General features: G+C 47.0%; 1 protein-coding gene across 34 annotated transcripts in view; it reads left to right on the top strand.

The window, feature by feature from the left end:
- CLASP1 (cytoplasmic linker associated protein 1) overlaps nucleotides 1-26,607 on the top strand; it is a 773,091-nt gene that overhangs the window by 647,085 nt on the left and 99,399 nt on the right. For 21 of the 34 annotated variants that reach the window (XM_063933995.1, XM_063933998.1, XM_063934002.1 and 18 more), the window contains 4 exons: nucleotides 3,657-3,807; nucleotides 17,492-17,753; nucleotides 17,859-18,049; nucleotides 18,905-19,033. In XM_063933995.1, coding sequence (XP_063790065.1) covers nucleotides 3,657-3,807; nucleotides 17,492-17,753; nucleotides 17,859-18,049; nucleotides 18,905-19,033 — 733 coding nt within the window. The remainder of the gene's footprint in view (nucleotides 1-3,656; nucleotides 3,808-17,491; nucleotides 17,754-17,858; nucleotides 18,050-18,904; nucleotides 19,034-26,607) is intronic. The other 13 variants (XM_063933996.1, XM_063934005.1, XM_063934016.1 and 10 more) reach the window with 1 other exon arrangement.

The following is a 26,607-nucleotide window of genomic DNA, read 5'->3' on the forward strand; positions in this document are numbered from 1 at the left end:
CCGTAGTGGATGCTGGGCGCCCATCCCAAGTGCGGATTGTCTGCAATACTTGTACATAGTTATTGTTACAAAAAAATCGGGTTGTTATTTGTTGTGAGCCGTCTGTTCAGAGGCTCCTACGTTTGTCATACTGTTAACTGGGTTCAGATCACAAGTTGTACGGTGTGATTGGTGTGGCTGGTATGAGTCTTACCCGGGGTTCAATATCCTTCCTTATTGTGTACGCTCGTTCGGGCACAGTATCCTAACTGAGGCTTGGAGGAGGGTCATAGGGGGAGGAGCCAGTACACACCACCTAATCCTAAAGCTTTATTTTGTGCCCTGTCTCCTGCGGAGCCGCTATTCCCCATGGTCCTGACGGAGTCCCCAGCATCCACTACGGACTACGAGAAATAGAATTATCGGTAAGTAAATTCTTATTATTTCTGGGTAAGCAAAGCCATCCGATATCAATATAGCAGCATCATCATCATTGTTGATGTCTAAGATTGGAGGTGGGGCGGTGTGTAGACAGGTACACTTACACGGCATTAATGGCTGGTGCAAATAATAATCCTCTTTGTTAAAGCAATAATGCCAATCTTTCTTGTTCCATCACTCATACTGCTCCTTGAAAAATCGGAAGTAAATTTTATTTATTTAGTCAAAGTATATTTTGAATGTCTTTTATTCAGTTTAGTGTGTTTTTAACTCCATCAGAAACTGATGTGGCATCTGACAATGTTTCAAGTAGTATTGATAGAAGAAAAAAGGCTAAAACAAAAAAGCGCAGCATGGTAGTCATGCTTACAGTGATATCACTGACCTTGGTCCTTTGTATTGTCACTGATATGTTACTAAGTAGACTGCAAACATTACACAGATTTATGCAAGATAGTGAAGCATTGCCTTCCTAAGTAGCAGTTTTAGAGGAATACATATAATATAAAGTGGCTGTCGGGATGCTGGCTGTCAGTATCCTGACACGGACAGCTGGCAAACCGCATACAGGTGGACTCACCACCCGAGTGAGAATACGGGCTGCGATCGAGATGCTGGCCACTGGCATTTAGCTGCCTGTTGGTTTACCGAACGCTGGAATCCCGACAGGCGGTATATTAATCACATGCAATTTTAGAATGTATGTTGTAGTACTTGGCCAGGTTGCTGTGGAGTTTAAGAACTGTAATGTAGTTCTTACTGTATATATTTATGTGGGTTTATTTTTTGTTTAATGCCTAATGTACCATATGCTGTTAGCTTGTTTAACAGCATAGATTTGGGTCAACCATTCCTCTTATGCTGGGGTTATTGAGGTAATTTGTGCTGTGCATGTCACATAAACACTGTGTTTAAAGGATATCACCCGCAATTTGACTTAAAAATATTCCCTATTGATGATTCTTGTTTCTTTAACCACTTGCCTGGCATGGTCACATCAGATGCGACCATACCAGCAAGTGATTTATCTGACCTCGTCGCACAGGATGTGACTAGCCAGATAGCGTTAGCAGCGGCAGGGCAGAGAAACTGCCCTCCGCTGCTGTTCTCAGAGGCACCAGAAGGTCCCTCTGCCTCTCTACACCCTCCCCTCAGTGTTGCCATGCTGCCTATCATTGCTGATCAGTCAGCTCGTCAGGACCCCCCACCCAGCGGCTGCAGACAATAGCAGCCGCTGGGAAAGTGTAAAACAACCTCCCCAAGCCACCCCAGACCAAGCCCCCCTTCTTCCCCCCTCCCAGTGTACCTGGCAGCTGTCTTTGGGGGGAAAAGTATCGTTGTGATGTTACAGATTTTCTCAACCGATGTTCCAATGTTTGAGAATAAAAGATTTTTTTTATGCTTTTTACAAAAAAATTTTTAAAAAATATTATTATTTTCACAAAAATCCTTTTGGATAAAGTTAAATTCATGTTCTTCACCTAATTCACTCATTAAAAAAAACAATTTTGGAGCAGTTTTTTGGGTGAAAAAATCGTCCGTTAAGTGGTTTAAGATTTTTTTCCCACAAAATCAGTTTTCTATTCCTTTGAGTTAACAGCAAAACATGGTTTGTAAACAATTTATTCAACCAAACCTTTCATAAGGACGTGTTCCAACAGTCTGAGGGCTAATGGTGTGAGATCCTGTCCATACGTTTTAGAATGTTCCTTCATACAGTAACATGCCCTTGGTGTGAGATCCCTGTCCATAAGTTTCAGAATGTTTCTTCATATGGTAACTTGTCCTTAATCTTTTAATTCTGTTTAGTTTGAAAAGTTTTAGTCATTTGGTATCTTACATCAATTATTCACCAGTTGACTTAACAGTGTTTACAGTTTGTTACTTATTGGACTTTTTTTTAGACTTGACTTTGACTAATTCCTGTATGCATCATTAACCCATACAGTGGTATATTGAGGTCATTGTTCTTCCCACAATTTATTTTTTTGGGCGGTCTTTCCGACAAATAACCATGCTACTTGCTACTCCGCCAATGACATAAAGAGAGGGCCGCTGGGCTGTTGGCAGCGCCCGTATAAATTTGTTACTGTTTGTGAGCCAAACACAAGCGGTCGCAGTGTCTGCACGGTGGTGGAGCCAACCTAGTGATCCCGCACAGCCTGTTACTCCCCTGCGCGGCATCTCCGTCACCATCCAGCACCTTACATAACGAGGTCTCCTCCCATATCTGTTCTCCTGCGCTCTAGCTGAGAAGTGCATGTGTGCAGCCGCCGGTGGGGCCAACATGTCCAAGCACAGGTAGGGCCTGGTGCTCATCCCACCACACAAGCTCAAATTCAAAGAAACTTGGGGGGGCATATTGCTGTCATTACTACCTGTGGCATGTGTGCGGCAACCGCAGCACACATACCACCAGATGTCAACTGTCTGCTCTCCATTGTCTGCCGTCTTACGTCTACACACGAGGGGGCATAAAGTAGCCATCTTGAGATGTCTCTAGACTGTGGAAGGTGGCGTTGATATGATGCACAAGTCATGACCGGTCATTTAGTGACCGAGGTCGATGGACTGGTTTGAACAAATTACATTGACCTTCTTAATGTCATTATAATCTCTGAATTGCTGATGCACTGAGAGTGCTATAATTGATGAAGATGTTGTTACATTTTTATGCTGAGCCACCACCATTTTTGTGATTTTTAGGAGTGCCCTATCCTGGGTGAAAATAAATTGAAAAGTTTTTGCTACGTTACTATAATGATTGAGTGCCTCTTCATATTCATATACATATATATATATATACACATATATACATACACACACAGTATTTATTATAGTAGGTATAAGGGGCACTACTGTGCGGGCATAGTGTGCAATATGTGTGTGTGTAGTGTTCAATAAGGGGCCATAATGTGTGAGCATAATGTAAATCAGTACTATTATGTGACAACGCCACTTCAACCCCCCTGATCCACCCCACCCCCCTTTTTTTTTTTTTTTTGCACAAAGGTCCCCACCTGGCTGCTCCTTGTTGCCAACATTTCCTGGGGAGAACACTGGATTTACTGAGTCCAGAATTGTTACTCAATACAGATTTTGCATTTATTGGATGGGTATGTTGTACTGACCTGGACTTGTCACGTGTCTTATTTCACCATGCTTTTAGCAACATAGAGGAGCCTAGGGGATATGTACTTGTGCCTACTTTAATCTTTCTGGTGTTTTACTTGCAGTTTGCTGGATTATGACACTGAAAACCTGAATTCCGATGAAATCTACAGCTCCCTTCGTGGCGTCACTGAAGCCATTGAGAAATTTAGCTTCCGTAGTCAAGAGGATCTTAATGAGCCGGTTAAACGGGATGGAAGGAAGGACGGTGACATGGTAAGAGGCAATAGAAATGGTCACATGTCTTTAGGAATAGTTTGTAATGCTATTTGTGTGTTTATATAATTATTTATACAGTGTGTATGACCTGTCATTATTACCACAGTTTCATAATCGTGCAGCCAAATGGAAGCACCAGTATTGGCTATAGAAGCTGCTGGTGCTTCTGTATCCTGAATTTCAGCTAGTCAAGTTTTTGATAGCATAGTCAAATGGCCCCCTGTGTTTTTGCTGCTTGCTATCAGAGATTTGAAGAAGCGAGTGTGTGCAGGTGGTATGTTAAGTTTAGAAAAACTGAGTTACTTACAGCTAAAGATAAATTATTAGAATATAAGAATTGGGCACAACACTTTTATCCACAAAATATACCCATAAATAGACTACCAACATTTAAAATAACATTATCACTATTATCCCTAGGTCATATACCATCATCCATTAAAAAAAAACTAATTTTTCAGAAAATTGTTACAGAAGACCTTTATCCACTCGTTTCATTCGTTATCACTCCACACACAATACCCTTATTTATCCACATGCTAGGTAGCCCCCTGAGACTCCTAAACCGAAGGAAACCAGCAGTGCATTTGGAGGGAGTCCCTAAATATTTTTTGGTTTTAAGAACTGCAGATGCGTCATCATAAATCTAGCCTCAATATTCCATGCAGCGCGAGATGCCTGGTGCAAGTGAGCCACCAGGTCCCATCAGACACTGCTAGCGTTGGGCATCTTTTTTTGCCAAAAATGTGTTTTAATCACAACGTGACGTGAGTAGGACACACCAGGAGACAGTACTGAGTAATTTCATATGCGACACATATGTCTGTGTGTGACTGAGTCTGTATATGAAGCACAATGAAACTTGGCATGGAAAAAAGCCATGGCCTCTGTATCGTAGCACTCCTTATGCAGGTTCAGAAACTCCAGTCAGGTACAGTAAACAAGGGGTGTGCAATAAGTCTCTGGATGCATAAAATATTATATTTGCAAACAAACTGAACATCACATTTTTTTTTTCCTCTAACGTCCTAGTGGAGGCTGGGGACTCCGTAAGGACCATGGGGAATAGACTGGCTCCGCAGGAGACAGGGCACTTTAAGAAATAATTTGGATACTGGTGTGCTCTGGCTCCTCCCTCTATGTCCCTCCTCCAGACCTCAGTTTGAATCTGTGCCCGGACGAGCTGGGTGCTACTTAGTGAGCTCTCCTGAGCTTGCTATAAAAGAAAGTATTTTGTTAGGTTTTTTTTATTTTCAGAGAGATCTGCTGGCAACAGACTCTCTGCTACGTGGGACTGAGGGGAGAGAAGCAGCCCTACTCACTGAAGATAGGTCCTGCTTCTTAGGATACTGGACACCATTAGCTCCAGAGAGATCGTACACAGGATCTCACCCTTTGTCGTCCGATCCCGGAGCCGCGCCGCCGTCCCCCTCGCAGAGCCGGAAGACAGAAGCCGGTGAAAGAAGCAAGAAGACTTTGAAATAGGCGGCAGAAGACTCCAGGTAGCGCACAGCACTGCAGCTGTGCGCCATTGCTCCCACACTACACCCACATACTCCGGTCAATGTAGGGCGCAGGGGGGGGCGCCCTGGGCAGCAATTAGAGACCTCTTGGCAAAAGTGGGCATATATACAGTTGGGCACTGTATATATGCATGGGCCCCCGCCATATTTTTACACAGAAACGCGGGACAGAAGCCCGCCGCTGAGGGGGCGGGTCTTCTTCCTCAGCACTCACCAGCGCCATTTTCTCTCCACAGCTCCGCTGAGAGGAAGCTCCCCAGGCTCTCCCCTGCAGAAACACGGTAGAAGAGGGTAAAAAGAGAGGGGGGGGGGCACATAAATTAGGCGCAAAAACAGTATATACAGCAGCTACTGGGTTAACACTAAGTTACTGTATGATTCCTGGGACATATAGCGCTGGGGTGTGTGCTGGCATACTCTCTCTCTCTGTCTCTCCAAAAGGCCTTGTGGGGGAACGGTCTTCAAAAAAAGCATCCCCTGTGTGTGTGGTGTGTCGGTACGCTTGTGTCGGCATGTTTGACGAAGGCTATGTGGAAGAGCGGGAACAAATGAATGTGGGGTCGCCGCCGACACCCGATTGGATGGTTATGTGGAAGGTTTTAAACGATAATGTTACTTCCTTGCATAAAAGGTTGGATAAAGCTGAAGCCTTAGGACAGCCGGGGTCTCAGCCCATGCCTGATCCTATGTCGCAGAGGCCGTCAGGGTCTCAGAAGCGCCCACTATCCCAAATTGTTGACACCGATATCGACACAGATTCTGACTCCAGTGTCGATTGCGATGATGCAAAGTTACAGCCTAAATTGGCTAAAGCCATCCGTTATATGATCCTTTCCCTCCAACGGACAGGTTACGCTGGGAATCCTCCCATAGGGTAGACAAAGCTTTAACACGCTTATCCAAGAGGGTAGCCCTGCCGTCACAGGATACGGCCACCCTAAAAGATGCTGCGGATAGAAATTAGGAGGGTACCCTGAAGTCCATTTATACACATTCAGGTACCTTACTAAGGCCGGCGATTGCGTCGGCCTGGATGTGTAGTGCTGTAGCAGCATGGACGGATACCTTATCTGAGGAACTTGATACCTTGGACAAGGATACTATATTACTGACCCTGGGGCATACAAAAGACGCTGTCCTATATATGAGAGATGCTCAAAGAGACATTAGCCTACTGGGCTCTAGAATAAATGCAATGTCGATCTCTGCCAGAAGGGTCCTGTGGACTCGGCAATGGACAGGCGATGCCGACTCAAAAAGGCACATGGAGGTTTTACCTTACAAGAGTGAGGAATTGTTTGGAGAGGGTCTCTCGGACCTGGTCTCCACAGCTACGGCTGGAAAGTCGAATTTTTTGCCATATGTTCCCTCACAACCTAAGAAAGCACTGTATTACCAAATGCAGTCCTTTCGATCACAAAAAGGCAAGAAAGTCCGGGGTGCGTCCTTTCTTGCCAGAGGCAGGGGTAGAGGAAAGAAGCTGCACAATGCAGCTAGTTCCCAGGAACAGAAGTCCTCCCCGGCTTCCACTAAATCCACCGCATGACGCTGGGGCTCCACAGTCGGAGCTAGGCCCAGTGGGGGCGCGTCTCCGAAATTTCAGCCACAAGTGGGTTCACTCCCTGGTGGATCCCTGGGCTATAGAGAGTGTGTCTCAGGGATACAAGCTGGAATTCGAAGAGATGCCCCCTCACCGTTACCTCAAATCGTCCCTGCCAGCTTCCCCCTTAGAGAGGGAAATAGTGTTAGCTGCAATTCACAAATTGTATCTTCAGCAGGTGGTGGTCAAGGTTCCCCTCCTTCAACAAGGAAAGGGTTACTATTCGACCATGTTTGTGGTACCGAAACCGGACGGTTCGGTCAGACCCATATTGAATTTAAAATCCCTGAACATATACCTGAAAAGGTTCAAGTTCAAGATGGAATCGCTCAGAGCGGTCATCGCAAGCCTGGAAGGGGGGGATTTTATGGTGTCTCTGGACATAAAGGATGCTTACCTTCATGTCCCCATTTATCCACCTCATCAGGAGTACCTCAGATTTGTGGTACAGGATTGTCATTACCAATTCCAGACGTTGCCGTTTGGTCTCTCCACGGCACCGAGAATATTTACCAAGGTAATGGCGGAAAGGATGGTGCTCCTGCGACGGCAAGGAGTCACAATTATCCCATACTTGGACGATCTCCTCATAAAGGCAAGGTCCAGAGAGCAGTTGCTGATCAGCGTAGCACGCTCTCGGGAAGTGTTACAACAGCACGACTGGATTCTAAATATTCCAAAGTCGCAGTTGATTCCTACGACTCGTCTGCCCTTCCTGGGCATGATTCTGGACACAGGCCAGAAGAGGGTTTATCTCCCGATGGAGAAGGCTCAGGAGCTCATGACACTGGTCAGAGACCTATTAAAACCAAAACAGGTGTCGGCGCATCACTGCACGCGAGTCCTGGGAAAGATGGTGGCATCATACGAGGCCATTCCCTTCGGCAGGTTCCATGCGAAGACCTTTCAATGGGATCTGTTGGACAAGTGATCCGGATCACATCTACAAATGCATCGGCTGATCACCCTATCCCCCAGGGCCAGGGTGTCTCTCCTGTGGTGGCTGCAGAGTGCTCACCTTCTCGAGGGCCGCAGATTCGGCATTCAGGACTGGGTCCTGGTGACCACGGATGCAAGCCTCCGAGGGTGGGGAGTAGTCACACAGGGAAGAAATTTCCAAGGTCTGTGGTCAAGTCAGGAGACTTGTCTTCACATCAATATCCTGGAACTAAGGGCCATATACAACGCCCTACGTCAAGCGGAGACCCTGCTTCGCGACCAATCGGTGCTGATTCAGTCAGACAACATCACCGCAGTGGTTCATGTAAACCGCCAAGGCGGCACAAGGAGCAGGGTGGCGATGGCGGAAGCCACCAGAATTCTTCGCTGGGCGGAGAATCACGTAAGAGCACTGTCAGCAGTGTTCATTCCGGGATTGGACAACTGGGAAGCAGACTTCCTCAGCAGGCACGACCTCCACCCGGGAGAGTGGGGACTTCATCAAGAAGTCTTCACGCAGATTGCAAGTCGGTGGGAACTGCTACAAGTAGACATGATGGCATCCCGCCTCAACAAAAAGCTACAGAGGTATTGCGCCAGGTCAAGAGACCCTCAGGCGATAGCTGTAGACGCACTAGTGACACCGTGGGTGTTCCAGTCGGTCTATGTATTTCCTCCTCTTCCTCTCATACCCAAGGTGCTGAGAATCATAAGAAGAAGAGGAGTGAGAACAATACTCATTGTTCTGGATTGGCCAAGAAGGACTTGGTATCCAGAGCTGCAAGAAATGCTCACAGAGGACCCATGGCCTCTGCCTCTAAGACAGGACTTGTTGCAACAGGGGCCCTGTCTGTTCCAAGACTTACCGCGGCTGCGTTTGACGGCATGGCGGTTGAACGCCGGATCCTAGCAGAAAAAGGCATTCCGGATGAGGTTATTCCTACGCTGATAAAGGCTAGGAAGGACGTGACGGCTAAACATTATCACCGTATATGGCGAAAATATGTTGCTTGGTGTGAGGCTAGAAATGCCCCTACGGAGGAATTCCAGCTGGGCCGTTTCCTTCACTTCTTACAGTCGGGAGTGACTTTGGGCCTAAAATTGGGTTCCATTAAGGTCCAGATTTCGGCCCTATCCATTTTCTTTCAAAAAGAACTGGCTTCTCTACTTGAAGTTCAGACGTTTGTAAAGGGAGTACTGCATATTCAGCCCCCTTTTGTGCCTCCAGTGGCACCTTGGGATGTTAACGTGGTGTTGAGTTTCCTGAAGTCACACTGGTTTGAGCCACTTAAAACCGTGGAGTTAAAATTTCTCACGTGGAAGGTGGTCATGCGATTAGCCTTGGCTTCAGCTAGGCGTGTGTCAGAATTAGCGGCTTTGACACATAAAAGCCCCTATCTGGTTTTCCATATGGTAAGGGCAGAATTGCGGGCCCGTCCGCAATTTCTGACAAAAGTGGTGTCATCTTTTCATATGAACCAACCTATTGTGGTGCCTGTGGCTACTCGTGACTTGGAGGATACCGAGTTACTAGATGTGGTCAGGGCTTTGAAGGTTTATGTAGCCAGAACGGCTAGAGTCAGGAAAACTGAGTCGCTGTTTATCCTGTATGCACCCAACAAGCTGGGTGCTCCTGCTTCAAAGCAAACTATTGCTCGCTGGATCTGTAACACGATTCAGCAGGCTCATTCTGCAGCTGGATTGCCTCTGCCAAAATCAGTAAAAGCCCATTCCACAAGGAAGGTGGGCTCTTCTTGGGAGGCTGCCCGAGGGGTCTCGGCATTACAGCTTTGCCAAGCAGCTACTTGGTCGGATTCAAACACTTTTGCAAAGTTCTACAAGTTTGATACCCTGGCTGAGGAGGACCTTGTGTTTGCTCATTCGGTGCTGCAGAGTCATCCGCACTCTCCCGCCCGTTTGGGAGCTTTGGTATAATCCCCATGGTCCTTACGGAGTCCCCAGCATCCACTAGGACGTTAGAGAAAATAAGATTTTACTTACCGGTAAATCTATTTCTCGTAGTCCGTAGTGGATGCTGGGCGCCCGTCCCAAGTGCGGACTTCTTCTGCAATGCTTGTATATAGTTATTGCTTACATAAGGGTTATGTTATAGTTGCATCAGGGTTGATCTGATGCTCTATTGTTGTTCATACTGTTAACTGGGTAAGTTTATCACAAGTTATACGGTGTGATTGGTGTGGCTGGTATGAGTCTTGCCCTGGATTCCAAAATCCTTTCCTTGTACTGTCAGCTCTTCCGGGCACAGTTTCTCTAACTGAGGTCTGTAGGAGGGGCATAGAGGGAGAAGCCAGTGCACACCCAGAGTCTAAAGTCCTTCTTAAAGTGCCCATGTCTCCTGCGGAGCCCGTCTATTCCCCATGGTCCTTACGGAGTCCCCAGCATCCACTACGGACTACGAGAAATAGATTTACCGGTAAGTAAAATCTTATTTATTTTTTTTAAATATTCACTAGATGAGTCTAGGCAAAGTTGCATGTGTTAAACCACTTGGTAAAGCAGCTGGACCAGTCCTAAATAGGTATGTTTCTCTAACGTCCTAGAGGATGCTGGGACTCCGTAAGGACCATGGGGAATAGACGGGCTCCGCAGGAGACATGGGCACTTTAAGAAGGACTTTAGACTCTGGGTGTGCACTGGCTTCTTCCTCTATGCCCCTCCTACAGACCTCAGTTTTAGACTGTGCCCAGAGGAAGATGGGTGCACTGCAGGGAGCTTTCCTGAGTTTCCTGCTAAGAAAGCATTTTGTTAGGTTTTTTTCTTATTTTCAGGGAGCTCTGCTGGCAACAGACTCCCTGCATCGAGGGACTGAGGAGAGAGGAGCAGACCTACTTAAATGATAGGCTCTGCTTCTCGGCTACTGGACACCATTAGCTCCAGAGGGAGTGGACCACAGGTTTGTCCTGGGCGTTCATCCCAGAGCCGCGCCGCCGTTCTCCTCACAGAGCCGGAAGAAACGAAGAAAGAAGACTACTGAGGCGGCAGAAGCCCTCGGGTGCTTCACTGAGGTAACGTACAGCTGCAGTGCTCCCATACACCTCACACACTCCGGTCACTGTAAGGGTGCAGGGCGCAGGGGGGGCACCCTGGGCAACAATAGAATACTTCTCCTATGGCAAATGACTATATACATGTATATGTGGGCACTGTACATGTATATAAAATAGCCCCCGCCATATTTTATTAAGTTTGAGGGGGACAGAAGCCCGCCGCCGAGGGGGCGGGTCTTCTCCCTCAGCACTCACCAACGCCATTTTCTCTCCACAGCACCGCTGAGAGGAAGCTCTCCGGACTCACCCCTGCTTGACACACTGTGAAAGAGGGTTTTAAAGTAGAGGGGGGGCACAAAATTGCCGATTATACATTACAGCAGCGCTACTGGGTAAACATTCTGTGTTTTTCTCCGGGGTCATAGAGCGCTGGGGTGTGTGCTGGCATACTCTCTCTCTGTCTCTCCAAAGGGCCTAAAGGGGAACCTGTCTTCAGAAAAGAGTTTCCCTGTGTGTGTGGAGTGTGTCAGTACGCGTGTGTCGACATGTTTGACGATGAAGGCTCGCCTAAGGAGGAGGGGGAGTGCATGATTGTCAGGTCGTCGTCGGCAACGCCGACACCGGACTGGATGGATATGTGGAATGTCTTGAATGCTAATGTAAATTTATTGCATAAGAGATTAGACAAGACTGAGGCTAGGGATCTGTCAGGCAGTCAGACCATGCCTGTCCCAGTGGCACCGGGACCTTCTGGGTCTCAGAAACGCACATTATCCCAGATCACTGACACAGATTCCGACACGAATTCAGATTCCAGTGTCGACTATGAGGATGCAAAATTACAGCCAAAAGTGGCTAAAGGTATTCGTTACATGATCATTGCTATTAAAGAGGTTTTGCATATTACTGAGGAACCCCCTGTCCCTGACACGAGGGTACACAGGTATAAAGAGAAAAAGCCTGAGATCTCCTTTCCGTCCTCATTTGAGCTAAGCGAATTGTGCGAAAAGGCTTGGGAATCTCCAGACAGGAGACTACAAGTTCCCAAAAGGATTCTTATGGCGTATCCCTTTCCACAAAAGGACAGGATACGATGGGAATCTTCGCCTAAAGTAGACAAGGCGTTGACACGCTTATCCAAGAAGGTGGCACTGCCTTCCCAGGATACAGCTACCCTCAAGGATCCTGCGGATCGTAAGCAGGAAGTTACCATGAAGTACATATACACACATTCTGGTACTATTGTTAGGCCGGCTATGGCATCGGCCTGGGTTTGTAGTGCTGTCGCAGCATGGACAGATTCCTTGTCTACGGAGATTGAGACCCTAGATAAGGATACCATTCTAATGACCCTAGAGCATATCAAGGATGCTGCGTTATATATGAGGGATGCTCAAAGAGACATTTGTTTACTAAGCTCCAGAATAAATGCTATGTCTATTTCTGCTAGGTGACTCTTGTGGACCCGACAGTGGACGGGGGATGCCGACTCAAAGCGGCATATGGAGTCGTTGCCTTACAAGGGGGAGGAGTTGTTTGGAGAAGGCCTCTCGGACCTTGTCTATACTGCTACGGCTGGTAAATCGAATTTTTTACCTTATGTTCCCCCACAACATACTAAGAAGGCACCTCATTACCAAATGCAGTCCTTTCGTTCAAATAAAAGCAAAAAGGTACGGGGATCGTCCTTTCTTGCCAGAGGTAAAGGCAAGGGAAAAAAGCTGCACACAGCTAGTTCCCAGGAGCAGAAGTCCCCCCCTACGTCTGCAAAATCCACCGCATGACGCTGGGACTTCCCTGGGGGGGCCAGATCAAGTGGGGGCACGTCTTCGATTTTTCAGCCACGTCTGGGTTCACTCACAGGTGGATCCCTGGGCAATAGAGATTGTTTCTCAGGGATACAGGCTGGAATTCGAAGAGATACCTCTTCGCCGGTTTTTCAAATCGGCTCTGCCAGCTTCTCCGTCAGAAAGGGAGTTAGTGTTAACTGCAATTCAAAAATTGTACCTGCAACAGGTGATAGTCAAGGTTCCTCTTCTCCAGCAAGGAAAGGGGTATTACTCAACCCTGTTTGTGGTTCCGAAACCGGACGGTTCGGTCAGACCCATTTTGAATCTGGAATCCCTGAACCTGTACTTGAAAAAGCTTGAAAGAGTTCAAGTTCAAGATGGAATCGCTCAGAGCGGTCATCGCCAGCCTGGAGGGGGGGGGGGGGGGGGGGGGGATTGGATGGTTTCCCTGGACATAAAGGATGCTTACCTTCATGTTCCGATTTTTCTTCCTCACCAGGCGTTCCTGAGATTTGCGGTACAGGACTGTCATTACCAATTTCAGACGTTGCCGTTTTGGCTTTCCACGGCCCCGAGAATTTTCACCAAGGTAATGGCGGAAATGATGGTGCTCCTGCGCAAGCAGGGTGTCACAATTATCCCATACTTGGACGATCTCCTCATAAAGGCGAGATCTCGAGAGAAGTTACTGGACAGCGTGTCACTGTCAGTGAGGATGTTGCAACAGCACGGCTGGATTCTCAATATTCCGAAGTCCCAGCTGGTTCCTACAACGCGTCTGACCTTTTTGGGCCTAATTCTGGACACAGAATAGAAAAAGGTTTTCCTTCCGATGGAAAAGGCTCAGGAGCTCATAGCTCTGGTCAGGAACCTATTAAAGCCAAAAAAGGTTTCAGTGCTTCACTGCACCCGTGTCCTGGGGAAGATGGTGGCATCGTACGAGGCCATCCCCTTCGGCAGGTTCCATGCGAGGACTTTTCAATGGGACCTACTGGACAAATGGTCCGGGTCTCATTTACAAATGCATCAAAGGATCACCCTGTCTCCCAGAGCCAGGTTATCTCTCCTGTGGTGGCTGCACAGTGCTCACCTCCTGGAAGGCCGCAGGTTCGGCATTCAGGACTGGATCCTGGTGACCACGGACGCGAGCCTCCGAGGTTGGGAAGCAGTCACACAGGGAAAAAATTTCCAAGGACTTTGGTCAAGTCAAGAGACTTGTCTTCACATCAACATCCTGGAACTAAGGGCCATATACAACGCCCTACGTCAGGCGGAGATCTTACTTCGCAATCGACCAGTTCTGATCCAGTCAGACAACATCACCGCAGTAGCTCATGTAAACCGCCAAGGCGGCACAAGGAGCAGAGTGGCAATGGCGGAAGCCACCAGAATTCTTCGCTGGGCGGAGAATCATGTAAGCGCTCTGTCAGCAGTGTTCATTCCGGGAGTGGACAACTGGGAAGCAGACTTCCTCAGCAGACACGATCTGCATCCGGGAGAGTGGGGACTTCATCAGGAAGTCTTCACGCACATCGCAGGTCGATGGGGCCTACCCCAAATAGACATGATGGCATCCCGTCTCAACAAAAAGCTACAAAGGTATTGCGCCAGGTCAAGCCTCAGGCGGTAGCTGTGGACGCCCTAGTGACACCGTGGGTGTTCCAGTCGGTATATGTGTTTCCTCCTCTTCCTCTCATACCCAAGGTGTTGAGGATAATAAGAAAAAGAGGAGTGAGAACAATTCTCATTGTTCCAGATTGGCCACGAAGGACCTGGTATCCGGATCTGCAAGAAATGCTCACAGAAGATCCGTGGCCTCTTCCTCTAAGGCAGGACCTGTTACAACAAGGTCCCTGTCTGTTCCAAGACTTACCACGGCTGCGTTTGACGGCATGGCGGTTGAACGCCGGATCCTAGCGGAAAAAGGTTTTCCGGATGAGGTCATTCCTACGCTAATAAAGGCTAGGAAGGACGTGACGTCTAAACATTATCACCGAATATGGCGAAAATATGTTTCTTGGTGTGAGGCCAGGAATGCTCCTACGGAAGAATTCCATCTAGGCCGTTTTCTTCACTTCCTACAAACTGGAGTGAATTTGGGCCTAAAATTAGGCTCCATTAAAGTTCAGATTTCGGCCTTATCCATTTTCTTTCAAAAGGAATTGGCCTCGTTACCTGAAGTACAGACTTTTGTGAAGGGAGTACTGCATATTCAGCCTCCTTTTATTCCTCCGGTGGCGCCTTGGGACCTTAACGTGGTGTTAAGTTTCCTTAAGTCACATTGGTTTGAACCACTTAAAACAGTGGAGTTGAAATTTCTCACTTGGAAGGTGGTCATGTTGTTAGCCTTGGCTTCGGCTAGGCGAGTTTCGGAATTGGCGGCTTTATCACATAAAAGCCCCTATCTGGTTTTCCATATGGATAGAGCGGAGTTGCGGACCCGTCCTCAATTCCTACCTAAGGTGGTCTCATCCTTTCATATGAACCAACCTATTGTCGTGCCTGTGGCTACACGTGACTTGGAGGATTCCGAGTCCCTTGATGTGGTCAGGGCTTCGCTGGATCTGTAACACGATTCAGCAGGCGCATTATACGGCAGGATTGCCGTTACCGAAATCGGTTAAGGCCCATTCCACTAGGAAGGTGGGCTCGTCTTGGGCGGCTTCCCGAGGGGTCTCTGCACTACAGCTGTGCCGAGCTGCTACTTGGTCGGGGTCAAACACTTTTGCAAAGTTCTATAAGTTTGATACCCTGGCTGAAGAGGACCTCCTGTTTGCTCAATCGGTGCTGCAGAGTCATCCGCACTCTCCCGCCCGTTTGGGAGCTTTGGTATAATCCCCATGGTCCTTACGGAGTCCCAGCATCCTCTAGGACGTTAGAGAAAATAAGATTTTACACTTACCGGTAAATCTATTTCTCGTAGTCCGTAGAGGATGCTGGGCGCCCGTCCCAAGTGCGGACTTCTTCTGCAAGACTTGTATATAGTTATTGCTTACAGAAGGGTTATATTATAGTTCATCGGTTTGGACCGAGACTATGTTGTTTGTTCATACTGTTAACTGGGTAGTTTATCACAGGTTATACGGTGTGGCTGGTATGAATCTTGCCCTTGGATTAACAAAAATCCTTTCCTCGTACTGTCCATCTCCTCTGGTTACAGTTTCTCTAACTGAGGTCTGGAGGAGGGGCATACAGGGAGGAGCCAGTCCACACCCAGAGTCTAAAGTCTTTCTTAAAGTGCCCATGTCTCCTGCGGAGCCCGTCTATTCCCTATGGTCCTTACAGAGTCCCAGCATCCTCTACGGACTACGAGAAATAGATTTACCGGTAAGTGCAAAATCTTATTTTTCTACATACTGGATAAAGGTCTCCACTGCAGTTTCAGGTGACTCGAGACAAAACCCACGCATTTCGTACTTGATTTAAGGGAACACACAGAAGTCACAGAGGGCCAGGTCTGTACTGTACGGCGGGTGACCAAGCTCTTGGATGAGTTCATGGACTTGTGGGCATGTGCATTGTCGTGATGGAGAAGGGCACCACAAGTGCAAGTACTAAGATGATGCCTGGAATTAGCTTCCAGCACTTGCAGCAGGCGTTGGTTGGCGTTCCAGTCCCACGTGACCGTGCGCTGCTGCACAGGTGGTACAGTAGATACATGACCAGTCTTGGCCATAAAAACAGCCATCTGCTTGGCCATGCTGTGCTCATGGCGGAACTGCTGTGGCGTCGCTCCTCTGTCTGGGTTCCACTGGGCCGACTATTGTTTGGTCTCTGGGTCGAAACTGCAATTCCTGGATTCATTGACATTGATGATATCCCAGAAAGAGTTTGAGCGGCCGCCATCAAACCTGGCCAGCATGTTGCGGCACCATGTCACCCATGCTTCCTGCCTCGAGTTAGCTGATGGGGCACCCAGAGTGCAAAAACCTTGATCAGGCCAAGCTTTTTGTGGAGTATCAAGTGTATGGATCTCTGAGTGTTTTGAGATAATGCTTCCTCCCCAAAAGTAGCTTGTAGTCGTGGAAGATCATAGCTCTCCAGTGGTCTCTGTTGATCTCTATATCAGGTTCATGAAGGAAGAGAACATGCTGACCTCTTTTTTGGTTTTCAGTGCTGCTTATATACGATTCTGTGTTTTGACTTTTCACAAGAACTTGTCAGATTGTATCTACTCTACCTATGCTCTGCAAATTCTGAATCTTATTGCACACCCCTCATACAAGTGTCGCATATCAAGTTAATCAGCAGTCTCCTGTTGCATCCTAATCTTATCACATTGCGACTAAAACGTATTTTTGGCAGAAAAGACGCCCAATGTCAGCAGAGTCTCATGGTACCTGGCACGCCGAGAGGAGCTATTCAGTGTGACTGCAGCAATGATGTATGAGGACACATCTGTAAAAGTGACTGGCTGTTTATACATTTTTCTCATTAATTTGATATTGTGTTTCTTTTCTGTTATGTTTCATTTTTTTAAACTCTACTTTATGGTACTTCATTTTTGGTTCATGTTTATATTTTATGACCATTATATACATATACTGAAATAATACTAATAATAATTTCATGCAACCACCATTGCATCTATTAATCTTTTGAATATGCATTGGAGAACCATTGTCATCTGTTTTCGTTTAAGTGGCATGCTCATGATTTGCTGGAAATGCAAGCTACATAGAGAGAATCATTAAGAATTACGTACATCTACCACTGCATCTGGTGCTTCTTTATTAGCCTGCTACAACCCTACAGGTTTTCATCTAAAGTTTTAAAGTTTGAAGTATGATTTTTTTTAGAATTGCAGAATTTTTATTACAGGTCTCCCGAGAGGCTGGAATGGCATCTCCTGTGAGTGACCTCCGTGGAGGTTCTGATGTGGTGGAAGGAGGACGGATGGCATTAGATAACAAGACTTCATTGCTAAACACTCAACCACCACGTGCTTTCAGTGGGCCACGAGGACGAGAGTACAACCCTTATCCTTACTCTGACTCAATAAATAGCTATGACAAAACTGCTCTGAAGGAAGCTGTCTTTGATGATGATATGGACCAGCTACGTGATGGTTTGTTGCCTCCAGGTTTTTTTTTCTCTATTAACTTCACAACTAAGCAGCTTTTATTAATAATAGCTATATAAACTTTGCTTTTCCTTTGATACATTTTACATCTCATGTGCCTTACAGTTTCCATTGATCACTCTGACCTAGTCGCTGACCTTTTGAAGGAACTGTCCAATCACAATGAACGGGTGGAGGAGAGAAAAGGAGCCCTTTGTGAGCTACTGAAGATAACACGAGAAGACAACCTTGGAGTTTGGGAGGAGCATTTTAAAACTATCCTCCTTCTCTTGCTGGAAACTCTAGGAGACAAAGATGTAAGAATTTCCTCCAATTTTTTTTTAAAATGTTAAATACCCTTCCCATGTCCAACGCAAACTACATTCACATACTACATTTCATAGTGAAAGCGTAGGCTTGATCACTGATTACCCCTTTTCCAACTCAGTTCTGGGTTTGACCTGGGACAATTCCAAGCAAGGTCAGACTCTGGACAGACCTACCACTGCTCTGATCTGGATTATTCACAGATCGGAGCAGTTTACACTGCACGCGGGTGCATCTTGTCGGGACCCCGGGGCGTGGCTCGGTGTCTTTAGGCCATACCCCCTCATTGATGCGGCTCCACGTCTTGCTGGAGGTGCGGCCAGCACTCTGGCAGCTGCTGGGCTGCCCCCAGCCTCCTCTGTTTACAGGACGTAGCATCCATCCTTTACAAGTACCGCTGCTCAGTCTTCATAGCAGGCAGAGCAGGCAACCTGTCCCCCAACTTCCCGACATCCTAGGGGACACTGCAGTTAGGAGGTATGGTCGGAAGACCCGTGAGACCCATTTACACTGGTCATTTTGGGATGATCCCTGCTCGCTTGCAGGGTTAGATTTCTGAGGTCACTGGACCTGGGTTGAGCCATTTCCACTGACAACATTTTTTTCACGTCATTTGAAAAGGGGTATGACATGAAAGTTGCTGGATCTATTCCCAAATACATATGGGGGGAGGCTCTCTAAATCTTGAATTACTCTTGGATTAAGATAACTCATTATAGAGAGCAGTAGGTTGCACTAATCTTTATGCAATTCTTCTAAACTTATGTTCTAGTGTAGAACTGGGCAATGTGTGATGATATTTTGCTTTGAGAACTAGTGGTTATTGTCACTATTTTATTTCCCAGCATGCAATTCGAGCCTTGGCCTTAAGAGTACTGCGTGAAATTTTGCGGAACCAGCCAGCCAGGTTTAAAAATTATGCTGAGCTGACGATCATGAAGACACTTGAGGCTCACAAGGATTCCCACAAAGAGGTAAGTTGGCTCTTTACAATGTGTACATCGGGCAAGTCTCTTCCAGGGAGGGCTGGTTATTGGGGATATGCAAGCATTCGTCCTTGGACCACTTTTGTGTTTATAGATGATAAAGGCATGTAATTAATAAACCAGGGTGAGCACAATCACTGCACAACACAATTATGACGGTTTCCTATATCTCTCAGTGCCATAGTAGTAGTAGCTCAAGGCTTCAGAAATAAGAACATAATTATCCTGCAATAGAACATGGCTGCATGTTTTTCTCTGACATTATCTACTTGTAGTAACACTGTGCCACAATACCCTTCCCCATCGAAAAGGCCCCAACTTTTCCAATCCATTGCTAAGGTTTGTAAAAAAAAATTTGCATTCCTGTAATCAATCTAAAAACAAATCTATGCTTCTGAAGCAGCCGCACTCACGTCTGTTTTTGCCCCGTCATTAAGCTACTCCTGTTTCACATGGGAGGGGGAAGGGGGGGGAAGTGGCTTATGGGGTTGTTTTCGCCTTGTAATGATTGCTGCTTTTAAAAAAACGCGCGCACTCCTACAAAGTCCCACGCCTCCGGCAACTTGGAGGCAATGGGGGAGATTCAATTGTTTGAAAAGTCAGTTGGGTGTCTGTTTTTTCCTATCTAATAGACAGGAAAAAACAGACACTCAACTGACTTTTCAAACATTTGAATTCCCCCCATTGACTTTTAGCCCTAAGTATCATCATTAGTTATTGCCTATTATTCCTGCTATTTCTAAACAAATTGTGCAGTTTTCTCAATAACTTGTGTATTCATTTCATGTACCGGCACTTTGGTTGCCTCCATCTGCTATATGTAGTGAGGTGCACAAAGTTTGACTGACAAAGCCCAAGCGTACGGTGTTGGGGTTTGAAAAAAGTTCCTACTCATTTGGTCATTTTTTTTATGAGGATCCTAAGCTGCGCAATGCACATAAGCATTTACCTCTTTCCAAGGGTGCATGTTTTACCTTATTTATTATAGCTTGTGTCAGCTATTTCCCTAGGTGCTTTACAACAGGTGTACTGGTAGCTGTCTCACCTTTAAAAGTAAAGTTGCTGTGAGCTTTAGACCAGGTAGCGCATACCTAAAGTTTAACACTAGTGATGGCTATTTTTATAGTAATTATTTTGAGCAATAGATTAGGACCTGCAGTATAGTGGGGTCCCTTGCCGGGGGCTGCAGACTTAAATGCATTGATCAATACATGAACTTAAACTCCACTGTTTATTATTGTTAGTTAATATAGTGCGTGCAAAGCCCCTATTCTATTTATAATGTGCTCACATACCGTGTTGCACTCCACATCTAGGAATGGTGAGTGCAAATGGCCGTCACACTCGTCTGTAAATTCCAATACCACGGTGCCGTAAATATATCATACAGCGATTCCAAGTATAGTCACTCAGTGGTCTTACATCAAATAACACCTCTGGACACTTGAGCATGATGCAACGTTTCGTGTTTATTACCCTTCATCTGGCTGTATACTTACAAAATGAGCATAAAAGACATACCTTATAAACACACACCGTGCAGTTAGCTTTGGCCGGCTTTAGCTTCCGTTAACCGGGCGGGAGGCACTTCCGGAACGCTGTCCCACCTCTAACCTCCCGCTCACATCTCTGGTTATCACGCCAACCAGACGCCATACATACAAGTGCCATATCAAAACACCAAGATTGAAAAAAACTACTAGAAACAGATCGATTTAAGAGTGTGCGCTCTAATACTTCCAGTTAGATAAGAAACTTTAGTTTAATCAATAATATCAAGCAGAATGTTATAATCTGCGAACTGGCAAAAACATCCTCAGATACGTACTCTCCGAAAAAGGAACAGATGTATTACTTCTCATCACAGATACAATGTATCTAGCAACGGGCAGACCAGTAACAACTTCTTAAAAAATTACCATTTAGATCCCTAGGTTTTACTGTATCTAGGGTATAAATCCATTTTGACTCCAGAGTAATTGTTTGTTTGTAACCTCGTCTCTTGCTTTCTGGGACATGATCTATTATCAGATTATCTATTATGTTTCAGTTCGGCAAAATGTCTTGCCAATGGTTGTTCTGACCCTTTCCCATTAATTGCTGCCCTGATAGCTGTCCTATGCAGCGCCATGCATTCTTTAACGGGAAAAAAAAAACTGGATCCAGTCAGACGCCTCTCTGAAAGTATTTCATGATGAATAAGTACCTGCATATATTTCTCAGCATTAACGACACCTGAAGGCTGCATTGTGATTGCCATGCGTTCGCAGGCTCGGTGAGATGCAATTGCAAGTTGTTTGACAGGAAGTGACCGTTTGTGGGAGGCAACATGGCGTTTGTGGGGAGTGGTTGGGAAAACGCAGGTGTGTCTTGGGTGTTTTTGGGCGTATATCTGATGTCCGTTGCGATCACTTACAATTAAAAACATGGTGCCGGTGCGACTGTGCATGGGTCAACTGCAACTGTCGAATATACTCTGTTCCTACATAGGGATTGCAATTCTGTGAATGCATACGTAGAGTTGCAATCACATCGGTTGGCGTCTTTTACCATGTCAGGGGTGCTCTTCACATGCAATTTTTAGCAGTAGCAGTTTTCAGACAGTCGCAGTTTCAGTCTCAAAAGCAATCCATGCTGAATTGTCCCCTGTATTCCCAGAGGCACCAGTTTGTCTATGAATGGCTTCAATCACTCAGCTATTGAGTGACCTTCCACTATTCTGGAGTATGCCAGATCCTAAACATTCAATAAAACTCTATCCTCCTTATAATGTATTAACCCCTGCACCCTTGTCCGTTTCCTTACATTTCTATTGGACATGGATGCTTTGTCATCCAGGTGAAGAGTCAAGGGTGGTGGTTAGATTGACTGATAAGATTCCAGGAGACATTCTGTTCTGCTTCTGCTGTGACACCACCTCAGTATATTACATAATGTCATTTGACTCCTTGCCAGGACCAGATTCTAGTGAATCTGTGCCATCCTAGCCTGTCATTTTACATGCACGAACATGAGTGTACTCCCCATCTATCTCTTAAATGGAACAAAATGATACGGAGCAGCCATCTTTAATCTCTCAGAAGTTATTTCATCTTTATTATCATCTTTATAGCCTATTACAATTTCACATATGCAGTGATCAAATTGATGAGTTATTGTTGAAGGAATTTCTTGTGTGACGTATAGTGCACCTGTCTCCTGCACACGGAGGAGGGAACAATTTTGCCCATGATACTTACTTACAAACAGGGTAGGCGGGCAATTTGTACCTTATTTGGAACTTTGTTTTTGTTCAGATCACAGAAAGTCACTCTGCTATGTGTAAATTGGTTGCATTTTCTTCATGGTGCTATTTACATAAATATAGGTTAAACCTCCTACATTTCTCTGACGTCCTAAGTGGATGCTGGGACTCCGTAAGGACCATGGGGAATAGCGGCTCCGCAGGAGACTGGGCACAACTAAAGAAAGCTTTAGGACTACCTGGTGTGCACTGGCTCCTCCCTCTATGACCCTCCTCCAGACCCCAGTTAGAATCTTGTGCCCAGCTGAGCTGGATGCACACTAGGGGCTCTCCTGAGCTCCTAGAAAAAGAAAGTTTATTTTAGGTTTTTTATTTTCAGTGAGATCTGCTGGCAACAGACTCACTGCTACGAGGGACTAAGGGGAGAAGAAGCGAACCTACCTGCTTGCAGCTAGCTTGGGCTTCTTAGGCTACTGGACACCATTAGCTCCAGAGGGATCGAACACAGGGCCCGACCTCGATCCGTCCGGTCCCGGAGCCGCGCCGCCGTCCCCCTTACAGAGCCAGAAGCAAGAAGATGGTCCTGAAAATCGGCGGCAGAAGACTTCGGTCTTCAACAAGGTAGCGCACAGCACTGCAGCTGTGCGCCATTGCTCCTCATGCACACCTCACACTCCGGTCACTGATGGGTGCAGGGCGCTGGGGGGGGGGGGGGGGGGTGTCCTGAGCAGCAATATTAACACCTTGTCTGGCAAAATAATCACAATATATAGTCCTAGAGGCTATATATGTGTAAAATACCCCTGCCAGGATCCATAAAAAAGCGGGAGAAAAGTCAGCCGAAAAAGGGGCAGGGCTATCTCCCTCAGCACACTGGCGCCATTTTCTCTTCACAGTGCAGCTGGAAGACAGCTCCCCAGGCTCTCCCCTGTAGTTTTCAGGCTCAACGGGTTACAAAGAGAGGGGGCACTAAATTTAGGTGCAAATCTGTGTATTATAGCAGCTATAAGGGAAAAATCACTGTGGGTAGTGTGAATCCCTGCATTATATAGCGCTCTGGTGTGTGCTGGCATACTCTCTCTCTGTCTCCCCAAAGGACTTTGTGGGGTCCTGTCCTCAGTCAGAGCATTCCCTGTGTGTGTGCGGTGTGTCAGTACGGCTGTGTCGACATGGTTGATGAGGAGACTTATGTGGAGGCGGAGCAGATGCCGATAAATGTGATGTCGCCCCCTGTGGGGCCGACACCAGAGTGGATGGATAGGTGGAAGGTATTAACCGACAGTGTCAACTCCTTACATAAAAGGCTGGATGACGTAACAGCCATGGGACAGCCGGCTTCTCAGCCCGCGCCTGCCCAGGCGTCTCAAAGGCCATCAGGGGCTCAAAAAACGCCCGCTACCTCAGATGGCAGACACAGATGTCGACACAGAGTCTGACTCCAGTGTCGACGAGGTTGAGACATATACACAATCCACTAGGAACATCCGTTGCATGATCTCGGCAATGAAAAATGTGCTACACATTTCTGACATTAACCCAGGTACCACAAAAAAAAGGGGTTTTATGTTTGGGGAGAAAAAGCAGACAGTGTTTTGTTCCCCCATCAGATGAGTGAATGAAGTGTGTGAAGAAGCGTGGGTTCCCCCGATAAGAAACTGGTAATTTCTAAAAAGTTACTGATGGCGTACCCTTTCCCGCCAGAGGATAGGTTACGTTGGGAGATATCCCCTAGGGTGGATAAGGCGCTCACACGTTTGTCAAAAAGGTGGCACTGCCGTCTTAGAATACGACCACTTTGAAGGAGCCTGCTGATAAAAAGCAGGAGGCTATCCTGAAGTCTGTATATACACACTCAGGTACTATACTGAGACCTGAATTGCCTTCAGCATGGATAGTGCTGCTGCAGCGTGGTCTATTACCCTGTCAGGACAGGGATACTATTTGCTAACCATAGAGCATATTAAAGACATCGTCTTATATATGAGGGATGCACAGAGGGATTATTTGCCGGCTGGCATCCAGAATTAATGCAATGTCCATTCTGCCAGGAGGGTATTAGGGACCCGGCAGTGGACAGGCGATGCTGACTTTAGAAGGCACATGAAGATTCTGCCTTATAAGGGTGAGGAATTGTTTGGGAATGGTCTCTGGGACCTCGTATCCACAGCAACAGCTGGGAAGGAAAATATTTACCCCAAGTTTCCTCACAGCCTAAGAAAGCACCGTATTATAAGGTACAGTCCTTTCGGCTTCAGAAAAGCAAGCGGGTCAAAGGCGCTTCCTTTCTGCACAGAGACAAGGGAAGAGGGAAAAAGCTGCACCAGACAGCCAGTTCCCAGGATCAAAAATCTTCCCCCGCTTCCTCTGAGTCCACCGCATGACGCTGGGGCTCCACAGGTGGAGCCAGGTGCGGTGGGGGCGCGTCTCGGGAACTTCAGCGACCAGTGGGCTCGCTCACAGGTGGATCCCTGGGTTCTGCAAGTAGTATCACAGGGATACAAGCTGGAGTTCGAGGCGACTCCCCCTCGCCGTTACCTCAAATCAGCCTTGCCTGCTGCCCTCGAGGAGAGGTAGTACTGGCGGCAATTCACAAGCTGTACTTCCAGCAGGTGATAATCAAGGTACCCCTCCTTCAACAAGGACGGGGTTACTATTCCACAATGTTTGTGGTACCGAAACCAGACGGTTCGGTGAGACCCATTCTAAAATTGAAATCCTTGAACACTTATATACGAAGGTTCAAGTTCAAATGGAATAGCTCAGGGCGGTTATTGCAAGCCTGAACGAAGGGGATTACATGGTATCACTGGACATCAAGGATGCTTACCTGCATGTCCCCATTTACCCTCCTCACCAGGAGTACCTCAAAATTGTGGTACAGGACTGTCATTACCAATTCCAGACGTTGCCGTTGGTCTGTCCCCGGCACCAAGGGTATTTACAAAGGTAATGGCCGAAATGATGATACTCCTTCGAAAAAAGGGAGTTATAATTATCCCGTACTTGGACGATCTCCTTATAAAGGCGAGGTCCAGTTAGCAGTTGTTCGTCGGAGTAGCCCTATCTCGGGAAGTGCTACAACAGCACGGCTGGATTCTGAATAGTCCAAAGTAGCAGCTGGTTCCTACGACGCGTCTACTGTTCCTGGGTATGGTTCTGGACACAGAACAGGAAAAAGGGTTTCTCCCGGAGGAGAAGGCCAAGGAGTTGTCATCTCTAGTCAGAGACCTCCTAATACAAATACAGGTGTCGGTGCATCAATACATGCGAGTCCTGGGAAAGATGGTAGCTTCTTACGAAGAAATTCCATTCGGCAGGTTCCATGCAAGGATCTTCCAGTGGGATCTGTTGGACAAGTGGTCCGGGTCGCATCTTCAGATGCATCGGCTGATAACCCTGTCTCCAAGGGCCAGGGTGTCGCTGTTGTGGTGGCTGCAGAGTGCTCATCTTCTAGAGGGCCGCAGATTCGGCACACAGGACTGGGTCCTGGTGACCACGGTTCCCAGCCTTCGAGGCTGGGGGGCAGTCACACAGGGAAGAAACTTCTAAGGACTATGGTCAAGTCAGGAGACTTCCCTACACATAAATATTCTGGGACTAAGGGCTATTCACAATGCCCTAAGTCAGGCTAGACCCTGCTTCAACACTAGCCGGTGCTGATCCAGTCAGACAACATCACGGCGGTCGCCCATGTAAACCAGTAGGGCGGCACAAGAAGCAGGATGGCGATGGCAGAAGCCACAAGGATTTTCCGATGGGCGGAAAATCATGTGTTAGCACTGTCAGCAGTGTTCATTCCCGGAGTGGACAACTGGGAAGCAGACTTTCTCAGCAGGCACGACCTCCACCCGGGAGAGTGGGGACTTCATCCAGAAGTCTTCAAATTGATTGTACACCATTGGGAAAGGCCACAGGTGGACATGATGGCGTCCCGCCTCAACAAAAAGCTAAAAAGATATTGCGCCAGGTCAAGGGACCCTCAGGCGATAGCTGTGGACGCTCTGGTAACACCGTGGGTGTACCAGTCAGTGTATGTGTTCCCTCCTCTGCCTCTCATACCCAAGGTACTGAGAATTATAAGACGGAGAGGAGTAAGAACTATACTCGTGGCTCCGGATTGGCCAAGAAGGACTTGGTACCCGGAACTTCAAGAGATGCTCACAGAGGACCCGTGGCCTCTACCTCTAAGAAGGGACCTGCTCCAGCAGGGACCCTGTCTGTTCCAAGACTTACCGCGGCTGCGTTTGACGGCATGGCGGTTGAACGCCGGATCCTGAAGGAAAAAGGCATTCCGGATGAAGTCATCCCTACCCTGATC

Source organism: Pseudophryne corroboree, chromosome 7 (genome assembly GCF_028390025.1).
Source record: "Pseudophryne corroboree isolate aPseCor3 chromosome 7, aPseCor3.hap2, whole genome shotgun sequence".
Lineage (NCBI taxonomy): Eukaryota > Metazoa > Chordata > Amphibia > Anura > Myobatrachidae > Pseudophryne > Pseudophryne corroboree.